The sequence below is a fragment of the Pholcus phalangioides genome, unplaced genomic scaffold (genome assembly GCF_987345545.1).
Source record: "Pholcus phalangioides strain wild (caught in Gottingen) unplaced genomic scaffold, Ppha-v1.0 ptg000036l_1, whole genome shotgun sequence".
Lineage (NCBI taxonomy): Eukaryota > Metazoa > Arthropoda > Arachnida > Araneae > Pholcidae > Pholcus > Pholcus phalangioides.
This window is the reverse complement of record NW_028301623.1, coordinates 1033669-1056143: the sequence shown is the minus strand read 5'-3', so window position 1 is coordinate 1056143 and position 22475 is coordinate 1033669. Positions and strand designations below refer to the sequence as shown.

At 38.7% G+C, this 22475-nt stretch overlaps 1 protein-coding gene and 2 non-coding genes across 3 annotated transcripts; all 3 read right to left on the bottom strand.

Annotated features, from left to right (window-relative positions):
- Positions 1 to 438: 438 nt before the first annotated feature.
- Positions 439 to 553, bottom strand: LOC149066017 (U5 spliceosomal RNA). The gene has a single exon (XR_016195559.1). It is a non-coding gene; the product is annotated as a U5 spliceosomal RNA (small nuclear RNA).
- A 3389-nt stretch (positions 554 to 3942) lies between these two features.
- Positions 3943 to 4058, bottom strand: LOC149066016 (U5 spliceosomal RNA). The gene has a single exon (XR_016195463.1). It is a non-coding gene; the product is annotated as a U5 spliceosomal RNA (small nuclear RNA).
- Positions 4059 to 7811: 3753 nt separating this feature from the next.
- On the bottom strand, positions 7812 to 11481 carry LOC149066015 (uncharacterized). Its single transcript, XM_089253303.1, has one exon. The coding sequence runs from the start codon at positions 11319 to 11321 to the stop codon at positions 8421 to 8423; it is 2901 nt and encodes a 966-aa protein (XP_089109429.1). The 5' UTR covers positions 11322 to 11481; the 3' UTR covers positions 7812 to 8420.
- Positions 11482 to 22475: the final 10994 nt, after the last annotated feature.

Here is a 22475-nt window from a genome sequence, read left to right as displayed (position 1 = left end):
CAACAAAGGTAACGATTAAAAACTCGACAAAAAAGCAACGAGATGAAAAAAAATAACAAATATAACTTCAAATCCGGCATTACACTATAAAAAGTTGATAAAAGTTCGTTTATAAAACTTGATAAATGCAACCAATTGGCGGATTAGCTAAGTTGGCTTGAATGTAACAGATGTGCTAACATTCTTCAAGTTTTATAAAAGACTTTCGTCAAACTTTTATAGCGTAATACCGGCTCAAGAAAGAAATTTGATCCTTAGAAGGGCCTTTTGAAAATTAAATAAAATTTAAGGATGAAATTTAAAATAAGACGAAAATGATAGAAGAGCGAGCACCTGACAAAATATGGAATTCGCGACCTGTTTTTCCATAGCAACTATGACGCCTTTCTCTAGATAGGTCTGGCGCGGACCCACCACTTCACTACATGAACAATAATAAACCCCGCTCGGGGTCCCAAAAATTTCCTTAAGCTCATTTATGTTGCTCCTCTCCACGGTAATCTTTAGTAAAAGGCGAAAGATTAGCTCGAAGGTTGAAGAGAAGCCAGAGCATACGCATTTATGATTTGAGAAATTATATCAATATTGTTGCCTGAAGAAAAGTTTAACCGTCAATATATTTTTGCATAAACGGAAATAACTATAATATTTTTATTTATTGTCTATGTTTTTTTACATGTTTTCTAGATAAAATCTTTGCTTTTTTGTTGAAAAATGTTATAATTATTTGTTTCATCAAGAACATGTGCCTAGCATCTTCTCCCTAGATGGCAGCACATTCATATTGAAAACATCGTTTTGAATATGAAATAAGTATAGAATAGTGTCTCTCAACTTTCTGGAAACAAGCACCAGTAAAACGTCTGAAACAATATGACGCACCACTTGTGTCTCGTATTAAGAGATATTCCTGTAATTCCACAAATTTGTCCCATTTTTTTTTAATGATACTTATTTGAATTTGTAATATAATCGCGAATACAAAGTGTTTTCATAATATAAATTATATGATAATTATGGCAAAAATTATAAATATTCATCTCGCATATTTAACGTCACGTTTGACATGTTTCTTTTTAAAATTTTTATTACGGTTACTTACTTCTAACAATGTTTTTGATGACAATGGGTGATGTCTCGAATTTAACGTATTCGTTTATAAAAGATACCGGTTTACCGTATTTTTCTCAACGAAACATGGTCAATGATCATTTGAATATTTTTTTCGTGAAATATATTTTTGTTTATTGAGATTTGTACCAGCGGCCCTTTATTTCCACGCCCTTCAGCAACTGCAGCAGTAATTAGCAAATTGCATTTAAAACAATAAATTACAATTTTTTGGGAAAATTTAGTGATAATCCGTATTTAGGGGGATAAAATGAAAAAATTGTCACTTCTCGGCCATTTGGCTGAGATAAATAAATTGTCGGTTCTCTGGCATTTGGCTAAGATAAATGACAAATTGTTGCTCGCCCATTTGGCTGAGATATATAAATTGCCGCTTCTCGGCCATTTGGCTAAGATGAAAGACTTACGGCTTCTCAGCCATATAGCTGATATAAATCACTTACCACTGTCTGCCGTATAGCTAAGGTGAATCCGCTTCCCGGCAGTTTGGCCAATCGGAATAACTTGACATTTCTCGGCCATTTGGCTAAGATAAATAAACTGTCGCATCTCGGCCATTTGACTAAGATAAATAAATTGTCACTTCTCAGCCATGTGGCTGAGATAAATAAATTGTCGCTTCTCGACCATTTGGCTAAGATATATAAATTGTCACTTCTAGGCCATTTGGCTGAGAGAAATAAATTGTCGCTTCTCGGCCATTTAGCTAAGACGAAAGACTTACTGCTTCTCAGCCATATAGCTGATATACATAAGCCTATATACCAAATCTATATTACAACTTATATACACCGTATCTAAAAAGGGTGCATGGCTACTAGTACCTACAGTTTGCCACTTTCCAGTACCCAACGCATTTTACTGGCGAATCATTTCATTTCATACCGTGTACAGCCCAGGCTCTATTGACCATTTTACGTTGTTCCTAGAGGCATACTTTGAATTAAAGAAAATATCCAAATAGCGTGTAGAACTCGTATGCATCATTCATGTTGCAAGGGTGGCGCTTCACTATTTACGGCTGCTGATTTCTTGGAGCTTTGCTTCGCGGCCACTTGCTCACAATTACGAACCGACATACCACGCCAAATATATTTATTTGGTACACAAAACATACGCGAGCAAAATGCATGTTGTACGACTTGTCACCACGACGGTTAGAATTCGACTCACTATTGCCAGTTTACAAAACTAATAATGAGATTAATTGATAAAAAAAGAAATAAATAATTAAAAACGATCACCGATCGTTCAAAGGGGTTGTATAGTTATTTAAAATGAAAAAAATTTACTTTTCAAACGCAGACTTTGTGCTTAAAAAAGCCAATGAGAAATATTATTGCCCTATCTCTCCCGATGACAAAAAAATCATCGTTTATAAGTGCAAGATTCGTTGAGATCTTCAAATTCAAAGAACGGAAAAAAAGTTTGGGGGAAAAAATACTGTTGGCGGCCTGTGGAACTGATTTACTTGAGAAGTGAGGACTAATGAAGAACCATGGCGGAGCTATGTGTGGAGGCTCTGACGCAGTGGTTCCCGACCTTTCTTAGGCCATGCCCCGTCAAAGCATCTCTGAAATCCTAATTTCCCTCAGTGAAACTTCATAGTCCCATAATATTTTTTACAACCATTATTTTGTGCTTTGCTTCCTTAAATTTTGAAACCAGGGATCTTTGATACCCTATCCCCCATTGCAGTGTTTCTCTTACTTTGGGGTCCTCAGAGAGACTTCGGCGGGCCGTGAGCTTGTATGAAAAAACAATTGACTCATTGTTTTTACATTGCTATACAGAGTATAATTTTTTAAAGGAGTTCGTGGCCTTCATTTCATAGGCACGGGAGAGGGTCCGTGAAATTTATTTTCCTTGGAACACAAAACATTAAGAACCGTTCCACTGAAAGAGAAAAATAAAAAGGCCATAAAGAAAAAATTGTTCAAAAATATAACTGATATAAAAAATGAAGGGAGTTTATAAGGTTCCAAGCCTCCATTAAAAAAGTCAAATTGCCAGCTTAGGAGGGGTGAACCAAAGCTGGTTAAAGAGTAAGCGTTCCCACAATGCATTGAAGGTAGGCGCAATAAAAACTAGTGTGAGAGGCGAAATAAGCGCGAGCACCTTGGCTTAGCCACGCCCATGTCTATTTTGATTGACACTCCACTTTCAAGGCTAGGTCCTCCACACACACACACTACGGTAAATATCATGTCTTAAAACCAGCTTTGGTCAACCTTTTACCGGCCGAAATTGAAGCTAACCTGCTGTCTTTCGGAAAGCGAAAGAAATGAGCCCATTCAGTTCTTGAACTTCTTTCACATCCTAAGAAGCAACTCGATGCTCCACCACTCGCCATATCAAATAACGTCAAAAAAATCAACAAAGGTAACGATTAAAAACTCGACAAAAAAGCAACGAGATGAAAAAAAATAACAAATATAACTTCAAATCCGGCATTACACTATAAAAAGTTGATAAAAGTTCGTTTATAAAACTTGATAAATGCAACCAATTGGCGGATTAGCTAAGTTGGCTTGAATGTAACAGATGTGCTAACATTCTTCAAGTTTTATAAAAGACTTTCGTCAAACTTTTATAGCGTAATACCGGCTCAAGAAAGAAATTTGATCCTTAGAAGGGCCTTTTGAAAATTAAATAAAATTTAAGGATGAAATTTAAAATAAGACGAAAATGATAGAAGAGCGAGCACCTGACAAAATATGGAATTCGCGACCTGTTTTTCCATAGCAACTATGACGCCTTTCTCTAGATAGGTCTGGCGCGGACCCACCACTTCACTACATGAACAATAATAAACCCCTCTCGGGGTCCCAAAAATTTCCTTAAGCTCATTTATGTTGCTCCTCTCCACGGTAATCTTTAGTAAAAGGCGAAAGATTAGCTCGAAGGTTGAAGAGAAGCCAGAGCATACGCATTTATGATTTGAGAAATTATATCAATATTGTTGCCTGAAGAAAAGTTTAACCGTCAATATATTTTTGCATAAACGGAAATAACTATAATATTTTTATTTATTGTCTATGTTTTTTTACATGTTTTCTGGATAAAATCTTTGCTTTTTTGTTGAAAAATGTTATAATTATTTGTTTCATCAAGAACATGTGCCTAGCATCTTCTCCCTAGATGGCAGCACATTCATATTGAAAACATCGTTTTGAATATGAAATAAGTATAGAATAGTGTCTCTCAACTTTCTGGAAACAAGCACCAGTAAAACGTCTGAAACAATATGACGCACCACTTGTGTCTCGTATTAAGAGATATTCCTGTAATTCCACAAATTTGTCCCATTTTTTTTCAATGATACTTATTTGAATTTGTAATATAATCGCGAATACAAAGTGTTTTCATAATATAAATTATATGATAATTATGGCAAAAATTATAAATATTCATCTCGCATATTTAACGTCACGTTTGACATGTTTCTTTTTAAAATTTTTATTACGGTTACTTACTTCTAACAATGTTTTTGATGACAATGGGTGATGTCTCGAATTTAACGTATTCGTTTATAAAAGATACCGGTTTACCGTATTTTTCTCAACGAAACATGGTCAATGATCATTTGAATATTTTTTTCGTGAAATATATTTTTGTTTATTGAGATTTGTACCAGCGGCCCTTTATTTCCACGCCCTTCAGCAACTGCAGCAGTAATTAGCAAATTGCATTTAAAACAATAAATTACAATTTTTTGGGAAAATTTAGTGATAATCCGTATTTAGGGGGATAAAATGAAAAAATTGTCACTTCTCGGCCATTTGGCTGAGATAAATAAATTGTCGGTTCTCTGGCATTTGGCTAAGATAAATGACAAATTGTTGCTCGCCCATTTGGCTGAGATATATAAATTGCCGCTTCTCGGCCATTTGGCTAAGATGAAAGACTTACGGCTTCTCAGCCATATAGCTGATATAAATCACTTACCACTGTCTGCCGTATAGCTAAGGTGAATCCGCTTCCCGGCAGTTTGGCCAATCGGAATAACTTGACATTTCTCGGCCATTTGGCTAAGATAAATAAACTGTCGCATCTCGGCCATTTGACTAAGATAAATAAATTGTCACTTCTCAGCCATGTGGCTGAGATAAATAAATTGTCGCTTCTCGACCATTTGGCTAAGATATATAAATTGTCACTTCTAGGCCATTTGGCTGAGAGAAATAAATTGTCGCTTCTCGGCCATTTAGCTAAGACGAAAGACTTACTGCTTCTCAGCCATATAGCTGATATACATAAGCCTATATACCAAATCTATATTACAACTTATATACACCGTATCTAAAAAGGGTGCATGGCTACTAGTACCTACAGTTTGCCACTTTCCAGTACCCAACGCATTTTACTGGCGAATCATTTCATTTCATACCGTGTACAGCCACGGCCGACTAGACATTCAAGGCCAGATAACTCCTCCGCGTGACGTCACATATTCCGTCTTTCCCCTTAGCTAAGGCTCTTCTAATAGGAAGGTTTTTCAAGGAGCTCTTTCTTAGGCGATACAAAAAATAAATATCCCTCGTTTCAATTTGAGAAACTCCGTTTAGTTTGGATGAAAATGCCCACATATATATCCAATTTTTTTTTAACATTTTATCAAGAAACTATCATATTTTTCCGTTAAAAAGATGTTTTTTTTAAATAAAGTAAGATTTATTAAGGAATGACATCATTTTTGATCCGCAAATATGTTTTTGAGCGAAATTAATACGAAAATTATCTACTATGATTACTCGTAAATTTATAACACATGTTAATCAAAATTATCTCTATAGTATTTATTCATGAAGAACAATATGCTGTTAAAGAAAATAAAAACTATTTCGATATATATAAAATTTAATTACTTGATTTTTGAGATTTTTCATCCTAATATCAGAAACTGGCCAACCGAATTTTATTAACACAATTATTCTTGACCTTGGAAACTAAATTTAGTCCCATTTTATTAATATATTTCAAAATATGTTCATCATCACTCAATTTAAAAAAAAAGCTGCAAAAAACATTCCATGAAAGAAACTGCGGAAAAAAAACTAACACTTTAAAGCATCAAACTGTTTTTATTTCTTTACATTGAAGAATATATTACACAAAATTTTATTCCAACAATAAATTTTGATGCAAAATAGTGAATGAAATTGGCAAAGTCCACATTTCATTCAGTATATAAACTTCCATTTGCAAATTGGGTTTCTCACTATCATTAGATAATTACTATTTACATATGTGAATACTTAGATACATAAATTCTACATATAGAGATATATAAAATTCTTAATTATAGTTAAATATACATATATTTACATGTACACATTTACGTTGTAGATTGATTCCAATAAAGTTTTTTTCACCTACAATCTTTCTTTTCCCAATTGTAAGCTTTCTTACATGCTCGTTAATAAAAACCTTAATTATATATTACATAAAAATAAAAATTTACCTATATACATTTACAAATAAAAACACATGCACATATTTACTTTGTAGATGAAGTAATTCAGATCAAGTTTCTTTTCCATCTACAATTTTTCTTTCCCAACTTGTGAGCTTGTTCATATGATCATCAATATTTGTTAATAAAAATTAAAAATTTACATGCATACATATTTACGAATAAAAACTAACTAAATTCTAAATTATCATCAATTAAACATCTTATATTTAATGACATGATTTAATTTTACATATAAACATTTATTACAATGTGCACATGTGGTTATAATTTAATTTTACATAGACACATTTACATTGTAGATGCAGTTCAGATCACGCCTCTTTATGTTGACAATTTTTCTTTTTCAAATTGTAGCTTCCAAATATGTTCAATATTTGTTCATATAAAAATTATAATTAGATATTTACTATATACATATTTACAGATACACATTTGCAGATAAAAACTAACTAAATTCTAAGTTATCATTAACTGTACACATATTTACATATATGCACATGTATATTGTAGAGCAAGTGCATATTACGTTGTAGATGAGGAAATTAAGATCACGTTTCTTTTTGTTTGCAATTTTTTTTTTCCAAATTATAGCTTGCACACCTGTTCATCAATATTCGTTAATATAAAAATTATAATTAGGTATTCACATATATATATATATATACACATTTGCAGATAAAAACTAACTAAATTCTAAATTATCAGTAACTATATGCATATCTACATATGCACATTAACGCTGTAGAGCAAGTACACATTAGGTTGTAGATGGGGAAATTAAGATCAGGTTAATTTTGGTCTACAATCTTTCTTTTCCAAATTGTAGCTTGTACATATGTTCATCAATATTCATTATTATAAAAACTATAATTAGATATTTACATATATACATATTTACAGATACACATTTGCAGATAAAAACTAACTAAATTCTAAGTTATCATTAACTGTACACATATTTACATATATGCACATGTATATTGTAGAGCAAGTGCATATTACGTTGTAGATGAGGAAATTAAGATCACGTTTCTTTTTGTCTACAATTTTTTTTTTCTAAATTGTAGCTTGCACACATGTTCATCAATATTCGTTAATATAAAAATTATAATTAGGTATTCACATATATATATATACATTTGCAGATAAAAACTTAACTAAATTCTGAATTATCATTAACTATATGCATATTTACATATGCACATTAACGCTGTAGAGCAAGTACACATTAGGTTGTAGATGGGGAAATTAAGATCAGGTTAATTTTCGTCTACAATCTTTCTTTTCCAAATTGTAGCTTGTACATATGTTCATCAATATTCGTTAATATAAAAATTATAATTAGATATTTACATATTTACAGATACACATTTGCAGATAAAAACTAACTAAATTCTAAGTTATCATTAACTGTACACATATTTATATATACTCATGTATATTGTAGAGCAAGTACATATTACGTTGTAGATGAGGAAATTAAGATCACGTTTCCTTTGTCTACAATTTTTTTTTTCCAAATTGTTTGCACACATGTTCATCAATAGTCGTTAATAGAAAAATTATAATTAGATATTTACATATATACACATTTGCAGATAAAAAATAACTAAATTCTAAATTATCATTAACTATGGTACATATATTTACAGATAAAAACATTGAAGCTAACTAAATTCTAAACTATAATTAAATATACACATATTTACTGATGCACACCAACGTGATAGATAAAAAACCAAATTCTTGTAAATTTAAATTCATTTAGATCTAAAGTTTTGTCTGTGATCAAAATGTAATCATTAAGTGATCAAGTTTCATATATTTGTATTTTTCTTTTTTGACCTTTTGAGCAAGAAGATGCAGTTGCTTTTCCAGACTTTTTTGCCTTTAACTTATCAAATGTAGCATCATTGTTTTTATTTTTTGTATAGTTATTCAAACAAACATTGGCAAAGCTCTTGATGATTTTAGAAATCCCATCAAAGAAACAAAAATTGCATTCTGGGCAAGTTTCCCCCAAGTCAACAATCAGGCATTCTTTCAAATATAATTCAGTCAATTTGACTAAAACTGAATGCTGTTTTATGTCACATGAAAGAAATGCTTTCTCATATCGGGAAGATATAAGGGTTTCAAAAATTACATAACAAACAGAAAGAGAAAATACAATATCAGCAGAAGGAATTTTCATTCCTCCTCTATTTATCATGTCTAAGTAACCAGAGTGAATTTCTCTTTCCATGGCGGAAGGCAAAAGTGCCAAATTGAAATCAATACTCAAATCAAAAGAGCCTGAAAAAAATTCCTTGCATGAGTTGCAAGTTAATTTCAATTTGTGAACACAGTAACCAGCAATATATGTTATTATGTCTGATTCACAATTTGTCATATTTTTCATGTCCACTTCTTCAACAACCTGTGAAAAAGAAGAAACGTCAGTTTCATTCATTTTACAATCACTAGTGAATTCACTGAAGAATAATGTCAATGACGTTTCTCCATATTTGTGGGAATGCAATTTCAACATTGACTTCACACGAAGCTTTCTCTCAGATTCCAAGACCTGTTGAAGGGAAACATGGTAATTTGCACCTGACAACTGCCGATATTGGGAAAACCTGAATTCGAGTGCATCAGTGTGGAATTTTGTTGTCAGGACATACTTAGCACCATCTTTTAGCAATCGCTTGGATACATCTATGATTGTTGAAGTGGTGTGAATGAGTGCAAGAAAGGTTTCTTGAGAAAGGCAACCATGTCTGGCTTTCAATTTCATGTTTTGCCATTTTGTGGCCCATTCAGCAAAAGAGGAAAGAAACATGAAATTTTCAGCATCCTCAGCTGTTAGAGGAAAGGAGTTTTCATTTCTTGTATGGGCGCCTTTGTTTTGATGAGATACATTCAAAATATCCCACCATCGCTTCACATATTTCAAGAACTTTATGGTGTCATCTACTTGAAAAATTCCAGAATTAGGTTTCTCTGAAAGTCTTTGCAGAGCAGCACAATTTGATTCATGAAATATGTTCACTGCGGGAAGAACATTTTGTCGCTCCATGCTTGTCGGATACAATGACTTAACATTCAATTTGAATGCATATTTTATAGTGCATGATTTTTCCTCATTATAAATTTTTCTTAATAATCCAAAGCGAGGTTTAATTAGTTCTTTTTCTCCTGAAGGATCTGGACAAACAAATGTTTTGTCAGCATCTAATTGGTTTAGCCAATTGTTTCTTATGCATTTCAGTATATGCACTGCATCAAAAAGTAAGAAGAGGTCAGCTCCATTTATTGGGTTGGCAATAACTGTAGGTGGTATTTTGTTGACATATGTGGAGTTCTCAAGATTGGCCAATGCTGTAAACATCTTTCTATTCACACTGTTGTTATCTGAAACAAGGGCACAGACTTCAAAACCAGCTCTAAAAAGTAATTCCAGAGCTTGTTTAACAAGTAAACAAAGATCTTCTGCAGACATTTTACATACAGGCACAAGAGCTATAATCTCTTTGTAGGAGGAAAAAACTGATGCTATCATGAATGCTTGAACAGAGGTGGCTTCTTTATTTTTTTCATTTTCAGCATAACCCATGATTTTTTTGCCTTTGAAACACACTTTTGGCTTCACGTGAATTTCATCTATTAGTAGGTTCACCAACCTTTCTTCATCTCCAAGCTTTTGACATTTCAATGTGAAATAGTCAATATTATCCTTATTAATTGGGGAACCATTCAAACTTAAAACATTCATCAATTTTTTAAGAGAGCTAATGCATGGCAGTGTTAAAACATCAGAATTTAATAGTGCTTTATAGCATGCTGGAGATACAGTGTACAGATTGGAAGCAAAATAATATACATCAGTACTGTACCTGTGGCCGTGTTTATCTTTTGAAAACAACAAGAGCTGTTCATATAGAAACTTGATATGGCGATTTTTTGGATTATCTGTATTCTCAGAAGCTAGGAGTTGGAGACTTTCTAATGCTGCTTCATACCTATTCGGTTCAGCATAGTTCACCTGGCTATTCCTCACAATTGAAAGTAAATTTTCTAATTGACTCCAAAAAGAAAGTTTTCCATCATTTAACAAATGGCAATAAAGTTTGTCATCCAATTTATTTTCCCCGACAAAAACCTGCACATTTAAAGTTGACGATACTTTTATACTTTTTTTTACTTTTGGTATGTCATTGAAACACATAAACAAAATGCAAACACATGACTCACTGGTTTTGAACACCAAAACATTGTCCGGCACTTGGATCTTGCTGGAGAATGTAGAATTGAAATCTTCAAAGTTCGCAATTTTATCATTACAAACGAATTTGCTGAGATTGGTTTCGTCAGCTTTTCTCAGTTTACTGTCTCTACTTTCTCTAGGTTGAGTAGTAGTGGTAGATAAATACGATGGGCAACCGGGAAAGATGGTCGGCACAGATCCCACTTTTAGTTTTGGTCGACGTCTTTTTAACTTCACCAGTTCACCATTAGAAACGAATTCATCGAAACGTACGATGCATTCTTCTGCGAAATGCCTTTCACATACTACACTACGGTGTGTTGGCAATAAGTCATTCCTAGGAATCTTCTTGATCCAAATCTCTTTCAATTTTTTTTCCTTCGGAAATTGGAACACGGAAAAGTATTCCGTAGTTCCGTCGTAATTGGAATGGCAAGAAGTTACAAAACAACGGTCAGGCATTTTTAAAAAACGAAGGAAAAAATCACGCTGAAACTATCTATTTAGTACTGCTATACATGGCGAATGTCTTCTTCCTTCCCACAAGCAGCTACCGGACACTGGGACGGGTAAAATGACGTCAGGTCACGTGACGCTCTGAGTTGGAGGGCCTTAATTGTTTAGTGGGCTATGGTACAGCCCAGGCTCTATTGACCATTTTACGTTGTTCCTAGAGGCATACTTTGAATTAAAGAAAATATCCAAATAGCGTGTAGAACTCGTATGCATCATTCATGTTGCAAGGGTGGCGCTTCACTATTTACGGCTGCTGATTTCTTGGAGCTTTGCTTCGCGGCCACTTGCTCACAATTACGAACCGACATACCACGCCAAATATATTTATTTGGTACACAAAACATACGCGAGCAAAATGCATGTTGTACGACTTGTCACCACGACGGTTAGAATTCGACTCACTATTGCCAGTTTACAAAACTAATAATGAGATTAATTGATAAAAAAAGAAATAAATAATTAAAAACGATCACCGATCGTTCAAAGGGGTTGTATAGTTATTTAAAATGAAAAAAATTTACTTTTCAAACGCAAACTTTGTGCTTAAAAAAGCCAATGAGAAATATTATTGCCCTGTCTCTCCCGATGACAAAAAAATCATCGTTTATAAGTGCAAGATTCGTTGAGATCTTCAAATTCAAAGAACGGAAAAAAAGTTTGGGGGGAAAAATACTGTTGGCGGCCTGTGGAACTGATTTACTTGAGAAGTGAGGACTAATGAAGAACCATGGCGGAGCTATGTGTGGAGGCTCTGACGCAGTGGTTCCCGACCTTTCTTAGGCCATGCCCCGTCAAAGCATCTCTGAAATCCTAATTTCCCTCAGTGAAACTTCATAGTCCCATAATATTTTTTACAACCATTATTTTGTGCTTTGCTTCCTTAAATTTTGAAACCAGGGATCTTTGATACCCTATCCCCCATTGCAGTGTTTCTCTTACTTTGGGGTCCTCAGAGAGACTTCGGCGGGCCGTGAGCTTGTATGAAAAAACAATTGACTCATTGTTTTTACATTGCTATACAGAGTATAATTTTTTAAAGGAGTTCGTGGCCTTCATTTCATAGGCACGGGAGAGGGTCCGTGAAATTTATTTTCCTTGGAACACAAAACATTAAGAACCGTTCCACTGAAAGAGAAAAATAAAAAGGTCATAAAGAAAAAATTGTTTAAAAATATAACTGATATAAAAAATGAAGGGAGTTTATAAGGTTCCAAGCCTCCATTAAAAAAGTCAAATTGCCAGCTTAGGAGGGGTGAACCAAAGCTGGTTAAAGAGTAAGCGTTCCCACAATGCATTGAAGGTAGGCGCAATAAAAACTAGTGTGAGAGGCGAAATAAGCGCGAGCACCTTGGCTTAGCCACGCCCATGTCTATTTTGATTGACACTCCACTTTCAAGGCTAGGTCCTCCACACACACACACTACGGTAAATATCATGTCTTAAAACCAGCTTTGGTCAACCTTTTACCGGCCGAAATTGAAGCTAACCTGCTGTCTTTCGGAAAGCGAAAGAAATGAGCCCATTCAGTTCTTGAACTTCTTTCACATCCTAAGAAGCAACTCGATGCTCCACCACTCGCCATATCAAATAACGTCAAAAAAATCAACAAAGGTAACGATTAAAAACTCGACAAAAAAGCAACGAGATGAAAAAAAATAACAAATATAACTTCAAATCCGGCATTACACTATAAAAAGTTGATAAAAGTTCGTTTATAAAACTTGATAAATGCAACCAATTGACGGATTAGCTAAGTTGGCTTGAATGTAACAGATGTGCTAACATTCTTCAAGTTTTATAAAAGACTTTCGTCAAACTTTTATAGCGTAATACCGGCTCAAGAAAGAAATTTGATCCTTAGAAGGGCCTTTTGAAAATTAAATAAAATTTAAGGATGAAATTTAAAATAAGACGAAAATGATAGAAGAGCGAGCACCTGACAAAATATGGAATTCGCGACCTGTTTTTCCATAGCAACTATGACGCCTTTCTCTAGATAGGTCTGGCGCGGACCCACCACTTCACTACATGAACAATAATAAACCCCTCTCGGGGTCCCAAAAATTTCCTTAAGCTCATTTATGTTGCTCCTCTCCACGGTGGGGTGTAATGTGATAGGCCTCCTCGTGGTGCACCCTGGGTAACGCCAAATCTATCACACGTCATTGTCATCGCTTTTTGTGCTCATATACTTCACCTTCAATAGCCCAAATTACATGTTTATTTCGACACATCTTGCAGTACATGTCTTGCGTCTCGTTTTGTCCTGTACATGTTTTTGTCTTTTGTGTCCAACCCCTCATTGTGGGCCCCGCTCAGGCGGGGAGGGGTCCTCCCGGATGGGGCATTGCTTCTAGCGTATGCTCCATCCGGGACGCTGTCTACCTGCGTGTTTGCCGTGCGTGGAGACCAGTAAGGCTGGAGATGGGGATCCTGGTTAGCCTGATGCGCTAGCTTTGGCCTCGGATTCAGCCGAAACGGGAGGCTTGGATTAGCCCCGTCCAGGTCAATCGGCTGTGGTCGCCTCGGTGGCTGAAGGGGTTACACTACTGGGCAGGTAGAGGGGCCGGGCCTGCCGGACGTCGTTGAGGTTTGTTGGTGCTGCTTCACGACGATCTTGGATCTTGAACGCGTCTGCTCGCCTGCTTTGGTGGTGTATAGCTCCCACCTAACCTGACGTTGCTACTAACTTTCACCGGTTACGTGTGCGCGTCCCCTCGTAGGGCTCCATGGTGGGCATGGTGGGTGGGAGTGGAACAATACCCATTCAAATATGGGAAAAAATCAAAATGCACCAAAACGTCAAAGAACTGCTTCAAACCAAACACATGTCACTGTAACTGCTTCAAATTCATCAACTGTCTCATTTTTCTTTCTGCACTCTTCAGATGCCGAAAAACCGCTGGCCAAAGTATCACCATTTGTAATAGATAAAGCTCTCTATGGCACAGTTGGTACCTTAAAATCGGTGAAGGCCCTTCGTTCAGGAGACCTTCTCATCGAAACTAACACATCCAAACAAGCCGAACTCATTCAAAAGCTCACATCTCTCGGAGACATTCCAATAACAGTCAAAATCCATCCCACGTTGAATTATTCACGTGGTGTCATTTCAGATAATAACTTAACTAACATGGATGAAGAAGAACTAACACAAGAGCTGGCGTCTCAAGGCGTAACATCTGCCAAACATATTATGAGCCGCAAAGATGGCAATCCAGCTCCCACACGAAACATAATTCTCACATTCTCATCACCAACATTGCCGAAAGATATCAAAATAGGTTATTATAACCTCAAAATCCGGCCATACATTCCTAACCCTGTTCGATGCTTTAACTGCCAAAAATACGGCCACTCACGAACGGCGTGCCGCAGCCAACCCACCTGCGCAAAATGCGGTGAGAAGGACCACATTTCGGACAACTGCACTAATTCACCATTCAAGTGCGTCAATTGCGGTGGCGACCACCCCGCATTTGACAGAAAGTGTCCGAAATGGAATGAAGAAAAAGAGATCCAGAAGATCAAGGTCCTCAATAACATCTCATATATCGAAGCACGCCGTCGTATAACCTCTAACCAAACTCCAATAGGTAATAGATCATATTCTAATATGGTAACAAATCCATCATCAGCTAATATGACTAACAATGTTGTCACCAAAGCATCCGTAACAACTCAGACTGAACCAATAGCTGATACATCAACTCAAACATCATCATCTAACCAACCGTGTAATAGTTGTGGCTGCTGTTGCTCTGCTGGATTACGGAGGGAGTCCACTACCTCCGAAGAAGAGGCAGGAAAAGCAACAGTGCACACATTCAAAAAACCTACTGTTACTAAACCCAAGATTAATTCTGGAAATAAATCTAAAAAGACCGGATATTCAAGAAAAGCAATACAGAGAGCAATAAAATGTCCCACCCTCAAGAATGTGTCACTAATTGATGACAAGTCAATTGGTGACATGGATCTTGATAATGTATCAGAATCTGGTGGTACTCGCCGGAAACTAGACCGGAATAAATTTAAAGACCTCGAACCGTCTACTTCTACTTAATTTATGGCCAACATAATTCAATGGAACATTCGTGGTCTTAGATCCAATTACGAAGATCTCAAGGATTTGATCAATCGTTATCATCCTGTTTGCGTGGCACTCCAGGAAACTTTTACAAAGCCCTCGGAGACATGGAACATCAGGCGACATTCCCTCTTTCGTATTGACTACGATGACGGGAGTAGGGCTTGCCGCGGTGTTGCTCTGCTGGTTCCACATCACGTGTCGTCGCGCGTTCTAACGCTGCGCACGAACCTGCAAGCCATCGCGGTGGAAATCTTTACAGGCCTAAGAATTACCATCTGTTCTATTTATTTGCCACCAAATGACACCATCTTACAGAGAGATCTAGAAGATCTGATTGATCAATTGCCTCCACCATTTTTTCTTCTTGGAGACTTCAATGCACATAACCTGATATGGGGTTCTAACAGCAACACCCCACGTGGCGAAATGGTTGAACGGCTGTTAGAAGACATGGACCTCGCCATCATGAATGATGGCAGTTTCACTCATTTTCATGCCCCAAACAATAGTTTCACTGCAATAGATCTATCCTTATGTTCACCCTCACTCTTGCCCAACTGGTCCTGGTCGGTTGATCCGGACCTCCACGGGAGCAATCATTTTCCTCTAGTGGTTAAGTGCCTTGATCGAAGCCATAGCATACCTGAGGGTCCTCCTCGGTGGAAGCTTGTGGCCGCCCGATGGGCAGACTTCACGGTCAAGGCAGAAATCACGGAGGATATGGTTTCGCAACCCGACGTCGACCACTGTGTCGACCTTGTGACCAGTTGTATGATCTCAGCAGCCAAAGAAACAATACCCAAAGTCTCCTCGAAACTTCCTAAATTTCCTAAACCTTGGTGGAACCACGAATGTAATCTTACTATTAAAGCACAAAAGAAAGCGTGGAGTAGGTTCCGGCGGTATCCTACCCATGACAACAAGTTGGCGTTTTTAAAAGCAAAGGCGATAGCGAGAAGAACCAGGCGCCAGGCTCAACGCGAGTCCTGGCAAAAGTTTACCACGGGAATCAATTCATCTACTTCATCGAAAGTCATTTGGGACCGGATCCGAAAAATCAATGGTCATTATCAGTCTCATCCAATCACCATTTTAAACACCAATGGCACTATCATCAGCGATGTGAGGGATATTGCGGATACCATCGCCGCCCATTTCGCCACTGTCTCCAGTGATGCGAATTATCTCCCATCGTTTCATCCCATTAAATCATCGGCCGAACGTACATCGTACACCTTCCGGCCTTTTACACCGGAGGGGTACAATTCCTTGTTCACCCTTCATGAACTGACGACGGCCTTGCAGCGAAGTCCTGACTCAGCTGTAGGGCCGGATGCCATTCATTATTCCATGATTCGGCATCTATCACCAGAATCACTGTCACATTTACTCATATTATTTAATCGGATCTGGGTCAGTCATTCATTTCCTGACACCTGGCGAGCAGCCATTGTTCTTGCATTCCCGAAGCCTGGCAAAAATCCTCAGCAACCTAACAGTTACCGACCCATTGCTTTGACCAGTTGTTTATGTAAGCTCATGGAACGCATGGTCAACTATCGCCTTATGCACTACCTTGAGGTTAACAATATTTTATCGAAACATCAAAGCGGCTTTAGACGGTTCAGGTCCACAACATGCAATATGTTACGCCTTGAGACATCAATAAGACAAGCATTCGTAAAGAGGGAGCATATGCTAGCCATATTTTTCGATATAGAAAAGGCCTACGATCGTACATGGAGGCACGGAATTCTTTCCGACCTCTATAATTGCGGCTTGCGGGGCAACTTGCCCATTTTCATTAAGAACTTTCTCGCTCGCCGCATCTTCCAGGTACGGATCGGAAGCACATTATCAGCTCCCCAAATTCAAGAACAAGGTGTACCTCAAGGTAGCATTTTAAGTGTGACACTTTTTATTTTGAGACTCAACGGGGTGTTGAACCAACTCCCGTTGTCAGTCACTGGCGCACTTTACGTGGATGATCTGTTAATATCATATCAATCAGTGAATATGAGGTCAGCCGAGAGACAATTACAAACTGCTCTCAACAAGATCAGCAAGTGGGCTCATGATAACGGTTTCTCTTTCTCCGCTGACAAAACCGTCGCTGTGCATTTTTGCCGGCGTCGTGAGCTTCATGATGACCCACAATTATTTTTAAATAATAGTCAAATACCTATTGTAGAGAATACAAAATTCCTCGGCATTTCATTTGACAAGAAACTTACATTTAAACCTCAAATTGCGCAATTAAGAGCTCGTTGCATGAAGACGATGAGGGGTGTAATGTGATAGGCCTCCTCGTGGTGCACTCTGGGTAACGCCAAATCTATCACACGTCATTGTCATCGCTTTTTGTGCTCATATACTTCACCTTCAATAGCCCAAATTACATGTTTATTTCGACACATCTTGCAGTACATGTCTTGCGTCTCGTTTTGTCCTGTACATGTTTTTGTCTTTTGTGTCCAACCCCTCATTGTGGGCCCCGCTCCGGCGGGGAGGGGTCCTCCCGCATGGGGCATTGCTTCTAGCGTATGCTCCATCCGGGACGCTGTCTACCTGCGTGTTTGCCGTGCGTGGAGACCCGTAAGGCTGGAGATGGGGATCCTGGTTAGCCTGATGCGCTAGCTTTGGCCTCGGATTCAGCCGAAACGGGAGGCTTGGATTAGCCCCGTCCAGGTCAATCGGCTGTGGTCGCCTCGGTGGCTGAAGGGGTTACACTACTGGGCAGGTAGAGGGGCCGGGCCTGCCGGACGTCGTTGAGGTTTGTTGGTGCTGCTTCACGACGATCTTGGATCTTGAACGCGTCTGCTCGCCTGCTTTGGTGGTGTATAGCTCCCACCTAACCTGACGTTGCTACTAACCTTCACCGGTTACGTGTGCGCGTCCCCTCGTAGGGCTCCATGGTGGGCATGGTGGGTGGGAGTGGAACAATACCCATTCAAATATGGGAAAAACAAAAAATGCACCAAAACGTCAAAGAACTACTTTAAGTGAAACTATTGTCACAGAAACCGCTTCTTCAAATCTGTCATCTGTCTCATTCTTCTTCTTGCATAGCTCTGATACCAATAAACAGCTGTCAAAAGTATCACCATTCTTGATTGATAAAGCTCTCTATGGCGCAGTTGGAACTCTGAAATCAGTGAAGGCTCTCCGTTCAGGAGACCTTCTCGTCGAAACTAACACTCCTAAACAAGCCGAACTCATTCAAAAGCTCACATCTCTCGGGGACATTCCCATAACAATCAAAATCCACCCCACGCTGAATTATTCACGTGGTGTCATCTCAGACCCTAACTTAATTAACATGGATGAAGATGAACTAACCCAGGAGCTAGAGTCTCAAGGCGTAACATCTGCCAAACATATCATGAGCCGCAAAGATGGCAATCTAGCTCCATCACGTAATATAATCCTGACATTTTCATCCCCAACATTGCCGAAAGATGTCAAAATCGGTTACTATAACCTCCATATCCGGCCATACATACCTAACCCTGTAAGATGTTTCAACTGCCAAAAATTCGGTCACTCACGAATGGCGTGCCGTGGTCAACCCACCTGCGCAAAGTGCGGCGAGAGGGACCACATTTCGGACAACTGCACTAATTCACCATTCAAGTGCGTCAATTGCGGTGGCGACCACCCCGCATTTGACAGGAAATGTCCGAAATGGAATGAGGAAAAAGAGATCCAGAAGATCAAGGTTCACAATAACATCTCATATATTGAAGCACGCCGTCGTGTAATCCCTAACCAAACTCCAATAGCTAGTACATCATACTCTAATATGGTAACAAATCCATCAACAGCTAATAAGACTAACAATGTCACCAAAGCATCTGTGACAACTCAGACCGAACCCATAGCTGATACATCCACTCAAACATCATCTAACCAACCATGTAATAGTTGTGGCTGCTGTTGCTCTGCTGGAATACGGAAGGAGTCCACCACCTCCGAAGAAGCAGGAAAAGCAACAGCGAACACATTCAAAGTAACTACAGCTACTAAGCCAAAATTCAATAGTGGAAATAAATCTAAAATAAAACTATTCAAGACCGGATATTCAAGAAAAGCCATTCAGAGAGCAAAGAAGAACCCTACAGTACAAAACATGTCACTGCTTGATGACAAATCAATTGGTGACATGGATCTCGATAATCCGCCAGAATCCGGTGGTACTCGCCGGAAGTTAGACCGAAATAAGTTCAAGGACCTTGAACCGTCTACATCCATTTGAAATTTATGGCCAACATTATTCAATGGAACATTCGTGGTCTTAGATCCAATTACGAAGATCTAAAGGATTTAATCAATCGCTATCATCCTGTTTGCGTGGCACTCCAGGAAACTTTCACGAAGCCCTCGGAGACATGGAACATTAGGCGACATTCCCTGTTTCGTATTGACTACGATGACGGGAGTAGAGCCTGCCGCGGTGTTGCTCTGCTGGTTCCACATCATGTGTCGTCGCGCGTTCTAACGCTGCGCACGAACCTGCAAGCCATCGCGGTGGAAATCTCTACAGGCCTAAGAATTACCATCTGTTCCATTTATTTGCCACCAAATGACACATTCTTACAGAGAGATCTAGAACAACTGATTGATCAATTACCACCACCATTTTTTCTTCTTGGAGACTTCAATGCACATAACATGATTTGGGGTTCTAACAGCAACACCCCTCGTGGGGAAATGGTTGAACGATTGTTAGATGACATGGACCTTACCATCATGAATGATGGCAGTTTCACTCATTTCCATGCCCCAAACAATAGTTTCACTGCAATAGATTTATCATTATGCTCACCTTCACTCTTGCCCAACTGGTCCTGGTCGGTTGATCCAGACCTCCACGGGAGCAATCATTTCCCTCTAGTGGTTAAGTGCCTTGATCGAAGCCATAGCATACCTGAGGGTCCTCCTCGGTGGAAGCTTGTGGCCGCCCGATGGGCAGACTTCACGGTCAAGGCAGAAATCACGGAGGATATGGTTTCGCAACCCGACGTCGACCATTGTGTCGACCTTGTGACCAGTTGTATGATCTCAGCAGCCAATGAAACAATACCCAAAGTCTCCTCGAAACTTCCTAAATTTCCTAAACCTTGGTGGAACCACGAATGTAATCTCACTATTAAAGCACAAAAGAAAGCGTGGAGTAGGTTCCGGCGGTATCCTACCCATGACAACAAGTTGGCATTTTTAGAAGCAAAGGCGATAGCAAGAAGAACCAGGCGCCAGGCTCAACGCGAGTCCTGGCAAAAGTTTACCACGGGAATCAATTCATCTACTTCATCCAAAATCATTTGGGACCGGATCCGAAAAATCAATGGTCATTATCAGTCTCATCCACTTACCATTTTAAACACCAATGACACTATCATCAGTGATGTGAGGGATATTGCGGATACCATCGCCGCTCATTTCGCCGCTGTTTCCAGTGATGCGAATTATCCCCCATCGTTTCATCCCATTAAATCATCAGCCGAACGTACATCGTACACCTTCCGGCCTTTTACACCGGAGGGGTACAATTCATTGTTCACCCTTCATGAACTGACGACGGCCTTGCAGCGAAGTCCTGACTCAGCTGTAGGGCCCGATGCTATTCATTATTCCATGATTCGGCATCTATCACCAGAATCACTGTCACATTTACTCATATTATTCAATCGAATCTGGGTCAGCCATTCATTTCCTGACACCTGGCGAGCAGCCATTGTTCTTGCATTCCCGAAGCCTGGCAAAAATCCTCAGCAACCTAACAGTTACAGACCTATTGCTTTGACCAGTTGTCTATGTAAGCTCATGGAACGCATGGTCAACTATCGCCTTATGCACTACCTTGAGGTTAACAATATTTTATCGAAACATCAAAGCGGCTTTAGACGGTTCAGGTCCACAACATGCAATTTGTTACGCCTTGAGACATCAATAAGACAAGCATTTGTAAAGAGGGAGCATATGCTAGCCATATTTTTCGACATAGAAAAGGCCTACGACCGTACTTGGAGGCACGGAATTCTTTCCGACCTCTATAATAGCGGCTTGCGGGGCAACTTGCCCATTTTCATTAAGAACTTTCTCGCTCGCCGCATCTTCCAGGTACGGATCGGAAGCACATTATCAGCTCCCCAAATTCAAGAACAAGGTGTACCTCAAGGTAGCATTTTAAGTGTTACACTTTTTATTTTAAGACTCAACGGGGTGTTGAACCAACTCCCGTTGTCTGTCACTGGCGCACTTTACGTGGATGATCTCTTGATATCATATCAATCAGTGAATATGAGGACAGCCGAGAGACAATTGCAAACCGCACTCAACAAGATCAGCAAGTGGGCACATAATAACGGCTTCTCATTCTCCGCTGACAAAACTGTCGCTATGCACTTTTGTCGGCGTCGAGACCTACATGATGACCCACAATTGTTTCTAAACAATAGTCAAATACCAATAGTAGAAAATACAAAATTCCTCGGCATCACATTCGATAAAAAGCTTACTTTCAAACCTCATATTGCACAATTAAGAGCTCGTTGCATGAAGACGATGAACCTCTTGAAGGTCATCTCGTCTACATCATGGGGAGCAGACCGTAAGTCACTCATTCACTTGTATAAAGCTCTAATAAGATCAAAGCTTGACTACGGCTCCATTGTATACGGGTCAGCACCTCGGAGTTATCTGAGTGTGCTCGACCCAATTCATCATCTCGCTCTCCGCATTTGCTCTGGAGCTTTCCGAACTTCTCCCATGGAAAGCCTCTATGTCGAATGCAACGAGCCATCACTGACATCAAGACGCCAGCAACTTTCCTTGAAATATTATTTCAAAATGAAGTCTTTACCAGATCATCCACTTCATAGTGTAATTTTTAATCCCTCATTTCATAGACTATTTGCTGCTCGCCCTTCATGTGTTCCATCTTACGGTCTTCGTATGAGGGCACTTGTGGAAGAACTACAAATAGACATCAGTCGTGTGGCCCCAGT